At 53.2% G+C, this 16,597-nt stretch overlaps 1 protein-coding gene across 1 annotated transcript in view; it reads left to right on the top strand.

Moving 5' to 3' along the window:
- Positions 1-7,877: 7,877 nt before the first annotated feature.
- SATB2 (SATB homeobox 2) overlaps positions 7,878-16,597 on the top strand; it is a gene marked incomplete at its 3' end in the record, with an annotated part of 126,641 nt that continues 117,921 nt past the window's right edge. Inside the window, exons 1-2 of the mRNA XM_084264786.1 lie at positions 7,878-7,946; positions 8,157-8,375. Coding sequence (XP_084120912.1) covers positions 8,207-8,375 — 169 coding nt within the window. The 5' untranslated portion in view covers positions 7,878-7,946; positions 8,157-8,206. The remainder of the gene's footprint in view (positions 7,947-8,156; positions 8,376-16,597) is intronic.

Genomic DNA, 16,597 nt, shown 5'->3' with positions numbered 1-16,597 from the left:
GCACCGAGAACCCGAGCGGTCCTCTGCTCCTTGAGCACCATTTCGCGTGCAAAGAGCCGCCGGGAACCGCTGCCTTGTGCCGCAGAGCAGAGGGTTCTCCGTACGCCTTTGCGGGTGGTTTAATTTACACGGACGGCTTGCGTACAAAGATCGGGGTGTCTGTTGAGGCAAAGTTTGGGTTTAACAGGAAAATGGCACCCTGCTCTGCACAGAAACCAGTCGCTAATGAGCCGCGCCGTCCTGGGGATTGAGCGCGGCTACCACGGCTGAGCTGGGGCTGAGTGCTGCTCCCCGGGAAGCTGTCGGGGAGGGCGGTCGGAGTCGGCTCTGTTCTCCTGGCTCTGCGGGGTCTTTAGTCCCGTCTGGTCTCTGCCGGCCGCAGGAACTTGGAGAGAGTTTGGGAGGCGGTGGTGTCCGACGTGGGCGGGTGATGCTGTGCTTCCAGGTCGGAGCCGGGTGGGGGAGAAAGGCTAGTATCTTGTTAATTTAAGTAAATCGTTGCAATTAAAACGACTCGTGCCTCGGGGTACGAGTCCTCAACCCTGCACCCTCGGCATGTTCTGCTGAGCTCCGCCGTCTCTTGCCCCCACCCCGAGCGAGAGCGCGGTTAGGGGGAAGAGCGGGCTCGGCGCGGAGCCTTCCTCCCCCAGCACCCCGCAAACACCTTTGGGGTGAAAAGGCAGGCGCCGAGGCCGGCTCTCGGGCCGGGGCGGGCGGCTCGCCGCTGCAGCCCCCAGCCGCATTCGTTCGTGCCGCAACTCGGGCACAGCGCGGCAGGCGGGACCGGACTCTCGTTTCCCAGCGCAGCGCTGCTCGGTGCGGCCACCTCGGGGTGGGACCGAGGGGCGCCGCCGGGCCCGGGAAGCCGGCGCTGGAGTGGCCTTGGGCTGCTGCGAAGGAGCAGCCGCAGCTGGCGCTCGGGTGGCGGGGCTCGTCTCAGTACTTGTTAGTTACTTCTTTCTCGGATCTAGGGCATTTTCCTTAATCGCAACGAAGGTGGCGAAACTCTCCCTTCGTTTCCAGCTCTGAGCTGCTAATTTGAAGGAGAAGAGCCGCAGGGCACAGGCGGTTCGGTCTGTGCTTTCTGCTTCCGACAGTTTACAAATCAGATTTATTTTAGAGAAGCCCTACAAACCCGAAGAGTCTCGCAAGTCTGTTAAGGTGAGGCGTGTCGATAAGCGTGAAATCTCACGGAGGAAACCTCTTGCGGCTCGCAGTGAAGCGTTTGATTGCGAGAAAACGCAAACCCGCGGCCAGGGGGACAGGCGAGAGCTGGAGACGAGTGTGAGGAACAAGGGGAAGCTGCAGATCGCAGGGAGGGAGCGGGAGGGACCCTGGCAGGACTCCGGCAGCGGCCGGCTCAGCCCGCATCAGGCGCCTGACGTCCTTTTCGCGCTGAGCCGCCCCGTCCCGGCGGTGAGCCCCGTTCCATACGTCCACCTCGGCCTGGGCTGCGCTGCTTTCTGGGAACCGAAATATGGTGTAATAACAGCTCCGGCCGAGTCTTTCCCTTCCCTGCATATGTCTTGCTGTAGAGATTTCCTCTCTGTAGTCTGCAGCCTGGAGCTTCTTCTCCCTATACTACCGCTGGTGGCAAAAGACTTACTAATAAAATCAGTGCGGGGAAGGACGAAGGCGAGGGTAGGATCTGCAGCGGTAGGGCTGTCCTGAAACCGTTCGAACGGAGCTCGGACGCCGTAAAGACGCTTTTGGTTTTGTTTGTTTCTTTTTCAATGGGCACAGTAAGAACGCGCGGCATGGACCCCGAAGTGGCTGGAGGCGGCCGGCGGCGCGCAGGGGAGGCAGAACCGGCTCCCGCGGGGCCGAGGCGCTGCGCGGCAGAGCCGGGGGACTCGCCGAGCGCCTCCAGGCAGCCGTCCGCTTGGGCTGGCGGCGGAAAGGCACCTGCGTGCGGCTGGGAAACGACGGTGGCCCGACCCGTCCTCCCGCCGGCACTATCGGCTGGAGCCAGAGCTCTCCCCTCCAAGTGGGAGATGGAAACCGGGCTCGTCCCACCGCTGGGACCAGGGACATATTTGTTTCATTTTAGCTTCACCTCTTAAACCTGGCACCAAGCGAGGGATCCTGGTAGTGCCGTGGGGCTCCTACAGCGGCCGGTCTAGACGGCTAGTCCCCGTGATAGAGGGGCCGCTCCGCCGGGGGGCGGCTCCCCGACTGCGCCGCACCTTTCCCGGCCCGCGGGGGGAGCCCGAAAAGGTGCAGCCAGGAAGGAGGTCAGTCCCGCTGCGCTGCCCCCCGCGGGTTTCCCCGTGCCGGCCTCTCTGCCTTGCCCGGGACGAGCCGCGGGCGGGCAGCGCGGCGCTGCGGGACCCTCGACGGCATGTGGCGCGGCGGGCTAGGCGGCAGGGCGGAGCGGCGTCCCCGGGGCGAGGGCGCAGCGGAGGGTAACGGGGCTGGAGCAGCCGGCGCTGCACAGGGGGCCACCTCGGCAGGTGCTGCTCACCCTGCCCGGCCGCACCGGACCGCCGAGGCCGCGGGCGGGTGGGAGCCGCTGCTGCTTCGGCCTGCGCCGACGCCGGTGCCCGCGCGATGGCGCTGTGCGAAGGGAAAGACGCCGGGACAGGTCGGGTGGGTGGTCCGGTCCCGGCCCCGAGGAGCGGCCGCGGGCTCTGGTCCCGCCGCGACGGCCGGCGCTGGAAAGGGGTCCCGGCCCGAGGGAGAGACGGGAGCCCTCGACTGCAGAAGCCGTCGCTCCCGCGGAGACTCGGCGCTGCCCCTCCGGGGTCGCATGGCCTCCCCCTCTCCCATCCCGTCCGCCGCTGCGCCGTCGCGGCACCCCCGGGCCTCCTCCTTTCGTGGCGGCGCCCGTGGTTGGCGGGTCGGCGCCTTCCGGGACCCAGGTGTACGGCGGCCAGAGGTCCCGTCTCGGCCCAGGCCGCAGCTCTCCGCCGCGTCGCGGGGGTCCGTCCCGGCCGAGCCCCGCGGCGAGCGGTCGTCCCGCGGACGCCGTGGTCTTCGGGAGGCACCGGGCGGGCGGGGAGAAAGAAGGAGGCGAAGAGAGCGCACGGGAGCGCGGCGGATCCGGTGGATCCTATCCGGCACGGCGGCCGGCTGTCGGGTGCAGTTGCGTGGGGCGAGGGCGGCCCCGGCCCGGGGGGCAGCACGGTGCGGCACCGAGGGCGGCGGAGGCACGGGAGCCCCCGGCAGCCCCAGCTGCTGCCGTCCGCCTCTGAAGCCCGCGCAGGCACGGAGCGGCGATCGCTTCCATGCGCGTTGGCTTTAAAAGCGGTAGTTAATGAAAACCAAACCTTTCCAAGGAGGTGATTTTGTTCGTTTGTTTTGTTCAAAATTTTTTTGGCGATCGACCACTTGAGGCGTCCATAAACTTCAGTAACGGGGAGTGCTGGGGACTCGGGGCGCACCCCGCTCCTGCTCGCACCACAGTGCGAGAGCAGAAAAGTCTCGTACTGGAGTTCGTGTTAAAAAAAAGAAAAAGAAGTTATTATTAATAATAATAATAATCAATAAATTATTTTTATAGCGAGATTGAGGACGGATAGGGGAAGCGATGGGAAATAATCGCCCCTTTTTCTAGTGGAAATAAGGACAGCGTGAAAATCATGTACTGGAGAGAAAAAAAAACCCCACACATTTGTAATTTGAAACAGAAAGAAAAGAAGAAAAGGCTTTTATTGGGAAAAATATGTAAAAGAAAAAATAAGCATCGGGTATTGTAAAATCTGTTTAAATGAAATGGTGTTTACAAAACAGAAGTTCCCAATCAGCAAAATCTATCCGCGCTGGGTTCGGGTTCCCCTCGGTTTCGCTAACAAGCCCCTTTGCTTCCGCGTCGAAATTTTCAAATTATTACCGTTCCCGGTTTCAAAGTTAAAAAGAGTATTTTCCGCAAACGTTCGGTGTGTAAATACAGGATTAAACACGCGTTTGGCGGTCCTGATATTCCAGGAAACGCGCAAGTGGGAAAGCGGCTGCCAGTGGGGGAAAAAAACCGAACGCGAGAGAAAGGTGCGGGGGATTCATTGCAAATAAAGCGATCACTACATATATATTTAAATGTATTTAATTGTATGCATTATTCAAATGCCCTTCTGACTAGTTTAATAATTTAGAATCGATAGTTTTCCTAAAAACTTTATAAAATATTTACACTTAATAAAATATTAATCGATTAACAAGCCAGTCGTACTCTTATAGGAGCTTTACTAAAGTCCTGTAATCGCGCTGTCGCCACACGTCTCCGCTGTTAAGGAACGGATCGCTGACAAAATGTAAATGAAGATCTTCAGACGGTGGTGTTTATAAAATAGCTCATTAATGGGCTTGGATTGAATCTCTCCATCCATCCACATCATCAGATATAATAATAGTAACGAATCAGACAGGGAAGATCCTGGCTAAACCATTGGCATTTTTTTTTCCAGAAGTACTGAAGTCCTAAATCACCATTTCTTCTAACTTTCTGGCCATTGATCCGCGGGAATTCGTAGTTCAACATCAAAGGTAAGAACAAAACATTATTCAATTATTCGATAGCTGGTGGGAAAGGTTAACTTCCACGGAAGAGCTTCTGCTGCGCTTTATCAGAGCGGGGGGCGGGAGGGGGGAGAAGAAAAGTTAGATCGGGTTATTAAAAAGAAGAACGAGAGTTCTCCAAACTTTGAGGCTCCTTTCGGAAAGGGACGGTAGGAGACCTGGCTGGCGGCAGCCGCTGCGCTCTCTCCTCCTCCGCAGCCTGCGCGTTCCCGGCACCGGCGCTCGCTCCTCCGATTGCTCCGGGAGCCCCGGCCTGGCGGCGGCCCCCACGCCCCCGGCCTTCCGCTGTGCCCCGCATCTTTTCTGGCTCCCCTACACTTCAGCCGGCGATGGGACCCGGCTCCCACCCACGTTCCTGGCTTGCTGTCCTGGGGCAAGCCTGGCACTGCGACCGGACTTGGGCGGCGGGTCCCCGTGCCCCTTCCGAGGAGGGGAGAGGCACGAGGTGGGGGAAGACGCCGCACTCGGCGCTGCATTTCGGGGCCGGGCCGGAGGTCGGATGTGGAGCGAAGCGATTATTTCTCTTACCCTGCCCCGGGATCCGCTGCTTCTCCCGGCACCGCTTGCAGGGTCGGCCCGAAGCCCACCGGGAAAGCCGAGCGCTCGGCGGGCGGGCTGTCAGTGCCGCTCGGAGGGAAGGAGCCGGGGCAGCGGGATCAGCGGTAGCCGGGATTCCCCGGAGGGGGACCTGGCCTTCCCCTCCTCCAAATCTCGGGGCAACACTGGCGGTGCTCGGGACGGTTGCCTGCGCGCTCAGGGCTACCGCTGCTGCCCACCCTCCCCTCCCCGGGCGTTTACGGGGCGGACGGAAATCTGCCGCCAGGGCTGCCCGGTGGCGGTGATGCTCCTGCCGCGACCCGGTCCCGCGGTGCCCGGGGTGGGGGCCATCCTCTCCCCCCACCTCCGGGTAGTTCCCCCCCCTCCCCCCTTTTTTTTTTTTTGACCCTCCGGCGCCACCGTAAAAGGCAGAGTTCTTAAGGGGGCACGGCGGGAAGGGTGGCACCCTGCAGGGACCCAGCGGCGGACGGGCGGAGGGGGAGGAGGAGGGCGCGGCGGGCACCGGTGCCCATCGCCATCCCCCGACGCCTTCCCCCTCCTCCCCAGCCGCCCGTCCGTCGCCCGCCCCCCGCGCCAGAGGGGATTCACTCGGTCTACCTTAACTCGGGGCTCGTTCCGCCGCCGGGCGGGCGGGGAGGGCTCGGCGGCGCGGGGCCGCCGGCTCATTCCCCTGCGCCCCCCGGGCCGGGCAGGGGGCGCTGCGAGCCCTCGGGGCGCGCCGCCGGGCATGGCCCCGCCGGGGGGGAGCGTCCGCTTCGCCGGCGGCCCCGCCGGGGGGAGAGTCGCGGGTGCACCTTGCACCCAAGGGAGAGGTGACTGCCTGCCGGGCGACCGCTGACTCCCCCGGGACCGGCGAGGGGCCCGATCCCGCCTCGCTGCGACTTCCCTGCGGGAGCCTTCCCCTCACTGCTGGCTGCACTTAGCCAGCGCTGTCATGCCCTACCCGGAGCTCCGCTATTAAATAATTTAGCGGCGGCAGCAGCAGCGCTTCCCCGTCGCTTCTCACCTCCTCCCGGCCCCCGCCATCAATTATTCAGGGCCAGCCCGGTAACTGCCTGGAGCCAGGCAGGAGAGGAGGGCGGCTGCGGGGCCCTACCTGGAGCCGGGCCGCCCGCCCGCTCTCGGAGCCCCGGAGGAATCGCGATCGGCCCTCGGGGCTGCAGCCCCCGCCGCACCGCGAAAAGTTATTGTTGCCTCTCCCCTCCAGGGAGAGGCTGCGGGAGGGTCCCTGCCGTCGGTCGGCTCCCCAGAGGGGACCCGGGTGGCAGGAGGCGGCGAGGCCCCACCGGCTTCGTCGGACCGAGCCGGGCTCCTGGACTGGATGCCGGTGGCAGCTTTGCTCCTCCCCAGTCGGTCCGGTTTCCCAACTCCGGCTTCCCCTATTTCACCCCCCCACCCCCTTCCCCTTCTTCTCCCGGCTCCTCCTCCTCTCCTTCCCCCTCGGCCCTCCCCCAGTCCGACTGCCCCTGTCCTTGCGCCCTTCTGCCCTGTGTCCCCCTTGTCATCCCCACCTCGTCCTGCCGCGCTTCCCCTTCCCCACCCGACCCGCCCTCCTCCCTCTCTCTCTCCCTCCCTCCGTGCGGCATCGCGCTCGCTTTTCGTGTGCGAGATGTATTATTTATTTATCGGTGTTTCATTTCCTGCCAGGTGGGTCTCTGCCTCCCACCCTTGCGCGCAGCGGGGCCGGCCGGGCTGGGGCAGCGCGGGGCGGGCCAGGCCGGCAGGAGGTGGGCTGCTGCGCGCCCGTCTGCGCCCGATCCCGAGATAGCACCGACTCTTGATTTTTGCGGGGGGGCGGGGAGGGGGAGGGGTGTCGGAGGCGAGGAGGGGTGGCGATGTTTGGGATGCACAGCCCTGGGACGGGAACGCCGCGCAGACAGACAGGCACACACACACACACACATACACACACACATACACACACACATACACACACACGCACGCCAAACCCGAAACCAAGGACAACCCCAAAAAGGACTCACTCTGCCTCGATGACTCAACGCAACTAATAACCGTTTCTCCGCTCTCTGTGGCGAGTCCCTCCTGCCGCTGCTGTCGCTGGCAGAGGAGGGAGTGATTGAAAGTGACACACCGGGGGCCGCCGCCGCCGCTTCCCCGCGCCGCCAGGCACCCGCCGCCGCCGCGGAGCCCGGGAGAGCGGCGCTCCCTCCTCTTCTCCTCCCCCCGTCTCCCCGGGTATTGATTTTCTCCGCTGAAGGTGTGAGAAGTCGGCTCCCTCTCCCCTCTCCTCCGCGCCGCAGCCGGCGGCCCCCCGCCCCCCCGCCCCGATCTCCCCGCTCTGCTCGCCACCCGGGACCCTCCGGGAAGGGGGTCTGGCCCCTGCAGCCTCGGGCAGCCGCCCCGGCCCCACCACCTTGGCACCCCCGGACAAGGGCAAGGAGGGGGCTGGGGGTGGGGGGAAGGAGTAGAAGGAAAGAAAGCGGCGTGAGAGGAGGAAACAAGAAAACTTTCCACCCTGGATTCTCTACTTCTGATCCATGGACAGAGCCCAACTCAGCCAACTTACAGACAGGCTATAAGCAGTAAGTACGGCGGCAGCTCCCGGGAGCCGCTCGCTAGAGGCTTCCTCGCCAGCAGCCGGCTACTCCGTGGCCGCACAGCTGGCCCGCGCGGGGGGCCGTGCCAGCGGGGCCTCCCGGACCGGCAGCCTCTTCCCCGCGGTCCCCGGGGGCGGGCCGAGGTCGGACCCGGGGCGCAGCACCTGGCTGCGGCGTGCGGGTGGGCTGCCGGCCCGCCGGCCTGCCCGGCGCGATGGGGACCGGGGTGTAGCGCTGCCGGCCCCCGCCCGCGGCAGGTTGGTGCCGGCTGGCGGGACCCGCGTCTCCGCCGCGGCGGGCCCGCAGGCCGGACGGGTAAGATAGTCGAGTCGGGGGCTAAACCGCTCGCTTTCGGCGGGGCCGGCGGCGGGAGCGGGCCGGCATCGCGCCCGGCCGGCGCTCGTCGGCTTCGTTGGGCCGAGCTGCCAGGGGGACGCGTTGCGGGGGCGCGGGCTCGGGGGCTCGGTGCCGGGCGGCGGCGCGGTCCGGCGGCAGCTGAAGCGCCCCTTGTTTCTCTCGCCCTAGGTCCGTGCGCCTTCTACTGCGACCTGCCAGCGGGAGCCGCGTCTCCGAGCATGGAGCGGAGGAGCGAGAGCCCGTGCCTGCGGGACAGCCCTGACAGAGGCAGCGGCAGCCCCGATGTCAAAGGGCCCCCCCCCGGGAAGGTGGCCAGGCTGGAGCAGAACGGCAGCCCCATGGGCACCCGCGGGAGGCCCAACGGCACCGTCCCCAAGCCCGTGGGAGGTAACTGTGCGGCCGCGCTCGTGGCGGCAGCCCCGGCCCGGCGGCTCCGCTGTCCGCGTTCGGCGGGCGGGTCGGCATCGCGGGCGGAGGTGCCGGCAGGTTCGTGTGGCGGCTGCCGGGCTGCCGCCCGCTTTGCTGCAGGGCGCTCAGCTGCCCGGCACCTCTGCGGTGTCAGGGGTCCGCGGGGTACTTGTGCCGAGGGCTGCGCGGCGTGCGGAACTCGCTCGTGGGAAGGCCGGCCTCCCTCCCTCCCGCCTGACGAGGCCACCCCTAGGCCCGGGCTCCTGCAAGGCGGCTCACAAAAGCCGGGCCTAATCCTGCCGGAGGGCAGCTGGGGCAGGGCTGGGTCCGGCTCTCCGCGCTTGCCGCCTGAGGACTGGCGGGTCTCCGCCGTGGCCGCCCGCGGGCATTCCCCGCGTGTTGCCGGCGGCTCCCGCAGGGCACGGCGGCGGCCGGGGCGGCGGGCCCGGGCAGCGCCAACAAAAGAGGGCATCACCTCCGGCTTGGGTGCGGGCGGCCCGGCAGGTGGGGGCACGGGAGTTGGGTGAGTGGCACTCGCCGCCACGGCTCAGAACGGGGCTCCAGGGCTCAGAAAGTAGCGTTTCTGTTTGCGTTTAGGGCAGCTTTTTCCCCTCCTTTCCGCAACTACCGTATTGTAGCAGTTGTAAAAGAGGACAGGGCAAATCGTGTGCGAGGTTCGGCTCTTCCGGGCACGCTGACCGAGCGTTGGTTTTGCAGCGTTCCCTCAACTCTCTAGAACACTTCAACTTCCACAGTTACTCTGCTGTCTGGTTGGTGGTCAGTTTTGTGTTCACAGCACGTGTAAGCGACACGCGTAGTTTTCTTTCCTTCTTTCTTTCTTTCTCCCCCCGTTTTCATCCAAGCAACTAAACTTTCCAGCCAGTTCTCCTAAACGCCCTCTTCTCTTCATCTTAATCCTGGTACTGCCACAGTAAACGCAGGACAGCCTCGTGTGAGGAAAAATACCTTTAAAAGTCTTGGCATTAGCCAGATGTCTCCAGCAAAATAATGCAGGATAGGCCACAAATAACTTCTACTTGTTTAAAAAACCAAACACCTCTCTGTGTTTGTGTTTTCAAACGTGCAGAGTGGTAACATACAAATGTAGTTGTTTATACACAAAAAGTTGGTGTAAATGGCATTTCAGGAGATAGTTTGATATGGTCGTCACATGACTCTATTACGCGAGGTTTATTTAGCGTTTTTGCCATTAGATGCTTGTTTCAGACCTCTGGCTCAATAGGTTTCCTAATTACTGGAGTTTGCTAAGGGACTGCAGGTTTTACTTTATTTTAAAAATGTAGGATTCATTTGTATACATAATGAAGGGTAAGAGATCTCACTAGTTCTTTATGTTTCTTGGATGACTATATGTCTGTTTTGTAAGCCTCTTCTCTGTGTTCTTCTAACGTATGGGAAAAGAAGAAACAGCTTTGCAGTGAAAGACTTGTATTGCTATTCCATGTAACAAATTAGTGGAGAAATAATTTATTGAATAATTAAAAAAAAAAGCTAATCATATAAAAATATGCTTAGTTTTGGATGCCTTTCTCAAAACTGAGGCGTTATAGCTGCTTGATTTTAAAGAGAAGTGTTAGAGCTTGAGCTGAAATCCTTTTCTTTGGGGCATTTATAGAAATACATTTTAAAGGAAGGTTTTAAATGTTTTGGAATATATATGTTGCTTTCTAATTGCAGCTGTCTTAGCCAAGAGAAATCCAAGAGAATTTTATAGTTATATTGTTGGTTCAGCTTGAATCTGGCCTGTTAAATTAGGGGAGATTTCTTTCACTTAAGACAAAGACTCTAATTTCTGAAAGCGAACTTTTAAGGGCTTACATTTTCATTCATTACTTGTCAGCTCATTTATAAAGTTGGTGTAGACTGAAGTGTAAAAGTGTGGGGGAATAGGAAATGCAGGAGTATTTTTTTTTTCCATAGCTGCTGTTCTTTAAACAGTCTCAATCTCTGGTTTTAGGCTATTCATAATAAAGTTTATTCATTACTCCTTATTGATACTGAAACCAAGAAGAAAATTATTCTTGTCTAAATACTTACCTAGGTTCTATAATACTCAATACTAAATCAGTTAAGTCAGATTTTTTTAATAAGATAATGGTGCTGTTTAAAATTGATTTAATTTTTTTTTCCCTCCTGGAAATGCTCTCAAGATAAATCAACATAGCTAATCTCCAGATATATTCTTCCTCTCTTCTTTTTCAAGTTTGATCTTTAAGAACCAGTGTGACCCAAGTGATCTTCTGAACAGGGATGGCACTGGTTTAGGTATTTCCAGAAGTCTCTGTGTTTGCAGTGGTCACTGCGGTGTTAGTCCTTTTTTTGTGAGTTGTGAAATGCAGCTGTAGATGTTCGTGGAGAGGCTTGCTGTTCATATACTGGCAAGTCAGTATTGAACTTCTCTTCAAATAAATATTAATAAAGGCTCTTTTAGTAGTGTTCCTAGTGTTTGGTAAAAAGGAAACTAGTGAAAGTTGTAGTGAAACAACATCTAAGACTTCAGTTGTCAGTCTACGAGTTTATTCTTTCAGTTTATTTTTCAAGCTTTAATAAAGCACTAATATTTACTGAATATAAACTTCATTTGGGAAAAAAAAAATTAAATACTCTACTGGAAACTAGAGACCGATTTGGTTTTTATTTTATTTAGATTTTTATTCTATAAAGTGTCTCTGTAGGTTTTGAAAGCAAAGACAGATGCTAGCAGTTCTTTTTTTCATCTCATTTTGGGCCTGAGAGATGTAAATGCTGAAATTCCTTCCTACTTGTCGAGTGGCTTTTTGGCGTAATAATCCCTGGTTCTGAACTTAATCCCTGTGAACAGAGCAATAAGCTCCTAACTAACTGGTGCTGTGATGAGACTGATGACCTTTGGTAACAAGTTTTATAATCGTGGTGTTTGCTACAATTATTTTTCCAGTGACTTCCCTGAGAAATAGAGAAATATGATAGTCCTGTAGGTATTTTTAGGTTTCTGTCTAGATTTATGAGTGAAAAAGGGCTTTAAAATAAGCTTTTGTAGTGCAGGCAGAAAACCAGTTGTTCTCATGAGAAATTTTGCCGTACGACTCCACTTTTTTAATTCTTAACCTGAATGTACTTAATTCAAAGGGCCATTACAGCAGTGATAATAAACTGGTGAAGGTCACTAAAAAGATAAACGGCGTCTTAAAGGTTGTGTTTAATAGGGGATTTAAAAGTTTCAGTACTGTTTACGATGTTGTTAGCGTCAGTCCAATGTGTTAGAGTCCAATTTTGGTTTGCCTGACTAACTAACCCACTGCTTTCTAAAATGTTTCGGCAGTTATCTAACCAGACCGTTTTGAAAACTGTGTACACTAAAACACAAGTGCTCAGGTCTTCAGGACAGGCAGGTTTTATAAAGGTCTCTGGGAAAAAAAGGCTAATATCGCTTTAAAAAACATAGGAAGCCTGGGAGAGAGTTTAGAGCAAGCAAGAGCACTATGGTGTTGACAGCTTTATATCCCTGTTGGGTAACATTCACTTACTAGAATTGGCGTCTCCTCTCAGTTAGTAATTCACTCCATAAGGATTAAAAAAAAAAAAGGGGGATGATTAATGGCTCGGCAACTTATATTTACAAAATTGTTGATTGCAATTCGTGAACCTGTTTGCATATGTGTGGATGTGCATGTGTGTGTGCATGTGTATGTGTATGCGTTGGTTTTGAAAAGCACAGCAAATAAGTATACAAAGCCTCTGTGTGCGACTTAAAATACCGGTAGGCAGGATGAGCTGTTCTGAAGTTTGGTTTTGCTGAAATAGAAGCATAGAACCAAAACAGAGCCAAGACACACGTTCAGATTTGGGGAAAGAAAGGGTTGCAAAAATTTGCTGGTTAGATTAGTTTGGTGTGGTCTGATAGTAATGCATTCTCATTCATTTAACTGTTAAAATGTGTGATTTAATTTACAGAATATTAATGGAGGAGAAAACTTTCAGACATTTCAAACTAAATTGTATGCTCAGGATGTTAATCAGTAGCTGTGGTTACTGTGCTCGTACAAAGTCAGATGTACCAGCAACATGGATCCAGTGACTCTTTGGAGCGCTGCTGCTAATTGCTGTAAGCACCATAAAGTTCGGATCTGTCACGGTCTTGTCTGCTTAGGTGTAGTTAGAAATCTGTTTTAATAGATCTCTGGGGCGAAAGAAATGCCGACCGAGGGTGGTTAAAGAGCTGTTTGTCCAAATCCATTCTAAATATTCCTGCAAAAACGTGGTAGAGTTCGTGCTACCTCTGACATCTTTTACATGGGTTTAAAGTACTCCACTGGTGAGAAAATCCACTTCGGTGCTGACGGAGGAGTGCAGCTTGATCAAATTTGCTCCTCCGCTCTGAGCGGTTGGCTAACGTTAAGCTCCAACTGGCATCTGAGCGGAGCGAGGAAGCGTGTTTCGCTCGGTCTTACGAAGGGAGTAAAGTGAAAGTCTAAGTTTTAGATAGTCTCCCTGCCTAGATCCCAGGGGCAGAATGTCTTCCCGATGCCTGGGAGAAGTCCGTAGCTCTCTGAAAGAATTAAAGGCAGCGAGATGCAGAAGCACGAGAGCCGCAGATCTGTGGCAGTTCAGGAACCAGCAGTATGTGAACGTATTTTATGCTTTTTCAGTGGCAGAAGAGTTGGAAAATGTTGCCTTGTACTTTGATACAACGTAGCAGGAGTTATGAGGAAATGTAAATGCTTGGATTTTACACGTTTCTGATTACTAATGAGGAAGAGACATCTAATTTAACAGGAACAGTGAGAAAAGCAAGGCAGTGATTTCTTCTTCATGACTGATGGTTAAAAATGAGTTTCTGGTCTTTTTGCTGATTTCCACCCCCACCCCCCTTTCCAATCAGATCCTGTCATGTAAATAGAATAAACAGAGCAGTCACTCCTGCAGGGTCACGTAGTATATCAGCTGCATTTTTGCTGAGGTGGAAAAATAGCCTTTCTTTATGTGTTTTCAGTACTTGGTCTGTTATTATAATAAAGACACAGTTGGTTAAACTATACGTGCAATTGAACATACGCATTAAAGGGAATATAGGGTATCCACCCATTTGGTGACCTAGGCATAATTCGATGTTTAGAGTAATTTTGGGACTCTTAAGTTGCATCTGCAGAAAGCCACCGACAATTTTGAATTGAAGATTTAAGATTAGCTGTAGTCAGATTTTATTTTTTCCCGCAGCAGTTCTTAAGTGTTTCATCTCCTCACTTCCTCCCCACCCCATGCCCATGGCCATGTTAGTTAACTGGATGCTATTATTTTCTCCATGAACCAAAGCTAAGGAAGAGAAACCAACATCTTTGGAAAACTCAGCATTAATTCTTTGCCTCCGCTTTACAAATTGGGTCCTGCTTTTCCTTAGGTTCACTAGGATAGAACAGAGCAGGTTTGCTCTCAGTTATTTCTAGGGTGATTGTTTGAAAGCCCCTGTTAAGGTGATTCTGTCCGTGACTCCCTGGAATTGTTATTATGCCTGAAGAAGGTGGCCAAATCATATCAAAACTACAAAGATGCCAGTGAGGAAGCAGATTTTCAAGAAAAATTGAGGAGTGACATATTTCGCACTCAGAATTTAAATGAAGGATTCAGACACTGAAGGAAGAAAACCAGTATTAAACTGCTGTTGCTATGAATAAACACTTAAAGGGGAGGTTTAAAGATTTCTTTCCTAAATACTTAGTTTTGGGGGTTAGCTTTACATTCTATTTACATTATTTTACTGTACTGAATGTTTTCTCTAGATTTAAAAGTAGAAAAAAAGCCCCAAACCCTGGCATAATGCAATTGTAATCAAGTCATCATTTCAACAGACAGCTATGTCATACTTAAAATCTGTACAGACTTTCAGGTGGCATCACCTACTCTAAAATAGCTTTACACGTTTTTGAGTGTCATACTTTTTATGGAGATGCTAGTTTGAACGTTTGATTTTGCAGTTACTTTCCATTATTGCTGTTTTCCTTAAAGCTGTCTGTGTAGAATGGGGAGGAAAATGGCCACAACAGTGATTCGGAGCTTCGAGTAAAACGCTCTGGCCAGTAAGGTTTTTGTCACTCGCATTGACACAGAAGATGGAAATACACTATGACACCTCTGATGATGTAAAGCGAAGGCAGTTTTACTGCAGTCATGTATTTATGTTTGCCAAACAGCTGTGTGACCTGTTTAGGAAAATTCTTATTTTTGTGATTGAGCACTCCCCAACCTGCTTTTAAATCTTATTTTTAAACTTTTCAAAATAACTGAAAATCTGTAAAACTTGGGAAGATTTTATTTCGAATCCCAAATTGCAAGGCGTAGATAAGTTAGGCCTTTAATTACCATCCCTCATCATAATTTAGTTAAATTAGTAACTACTGCTGTGTTTTGGGATTAAAGGCCTGGTTTTTCAGTATTACCCTGTCCGTTTGAATTGATACGATGGGGGTTTGTTCAAGATAACCTGTGCCTGATCCAGACTCTGTAACTACCAAAGGAGCGTCCTCTCCTTTGGAAGCTCAGAGTGGTTTTGAAACCAGCCCGCTGTGTTGAACGAGGAACTGATGAGCTGTCTGAACCCTGAAAAAATTGTCTCATCACTGGTTCCTCCTGTACGAAATGTCCTGGGTCAGATGCGTCGGTCTCGCTAACGCAGATGTAAGAAACAGTCACAGCAGACAAGAGGCAGCGGAGTATTTGATGGCTTTTGAGAAATGTTTTCTAGCCTCTAGCCATCCTAAAAAAAAATAAAAAATAAATTAAAAATTGCCCTCCACCAAGCTCAGTAGTTGTTGAGAATGCTCGTCAGCGACAGCTCTGCCGCGGGGTGACATACAAATGAGTTTACATTGATCAGTGGTACGAAAGCCAGAAGAACGCCTTGCTCTTTAATTCGGTGGGGATTTCTAGCCTGTCTAGATGAGGTTCTTGTGGCCATTTGCAAGCGTTGACTGCTTTAATGTGCGATGTGTTCTCAGGCAGTGAGTTGTCCATGTTGTCACAGTCCTATAGTTAGGAATGATTTTTTTTGTCAGAGTTCCTACACTCTGTACAAAAGCACATATTGCAGCTGTTGTGCGTACTTTGTCCCCTGGCTTCATTTGCAGCCATCCAAGTATTAGTAAGGGAAAAACGTTTCATATTTCCAACTTTATTTCCTTAATTTTAGAGAAACATAAACTAGTATTTCAAGCTGGGTTTTTTTGTTTCGCTTGTTTATTTTTCTTTTTGAATACTCTACTAGTTTTGCTGACATCCCCCAAAGATTTACAAACATTAGCATTTTAAGGCTGCTGTCATTGTGAAACCCTTAGAAATGATGTTGGGAACATTATTATTCTTTTATTTTTTTTAAAGTGTAATTCTTACTCTGATTTTTAAAGATGTGAACATTGATGCTGCTAGTGTCTGCGGACTTACATAAAACCTCTTTCCTTTCTGCTTGGAGTAAGGCTACACAAATAATTTACAGGATTGCTTAGAAGACAGGGTGTGAGCCCTGCATTACTAGTGTTGTAAGCCGGGTGCTAGAACAGCGATCTTGTATCTGAACTCAAGATATATATAAAATTCCCTGGCAAAAGCTGAATGATCATTGGTGTTACATACAGCGATGTTAGGAAAAAGAGAAGATTGTCATTATTTGTAGAAGCTGCATGAAGGGAGCAGAAAGACCTTGAAAATAAGAGACAGGTAGCCCTAGGTGAGAGTTTAAGCATGGGATTTGTTTTCTAAATAGAAAATCACCTGGCTAATAGTAAAAATTTTCAGGCATTTTTCTCTGTGTGTCCTTGTGTCTGACGGACGTGCAATATTAAACCGTCTGAGCACAACTGTACCTTGTTAGTGGCGGTGTCAGCAAGGTAAGAAAGCTCAGAAAAAGATTAATAAAAATAACCTGTCAGACTGTATTTTATATGAAGCTGCTGCATCTCTTGAGATAGCCGTACGCCCACTGCATTTTCAGAGTGCAGGAGAAATGTCTCCCACTTAAATATGCTCCCTCCTCATTTGTTCTGCAAAGACACACGCTGAGATGAAAAGACACTCTATTGACAGCAAACCTTTTCAAAAGTACTAAATCTGGCAAGAAATGTCACAAGGGGAGTTTCTTGTTTCAGAAACCATGATTTGTATCGCTGCCTACAGCCACAAGGTTACTTGTGGCTCGCTCGCTCTCTGGCTCG

The sequence above is a fragment of the Gallinula chloropus genome (genome assembly GCF_964237585.1).
Source record: "Gallinula chloropus genome assembly, chromosome: 5".
Lineage (NCBI taxonomy): Eukaryota > Metazoa > Chordata > Aves > Gruiformes > Rallidae > Gallinula > Gallinula chloropus.
The sequence above is the reverse complement of the archived record's forward strand: the minus strand, read 5'-3'. Positions and strand labels throughout refer to the sequence as shown.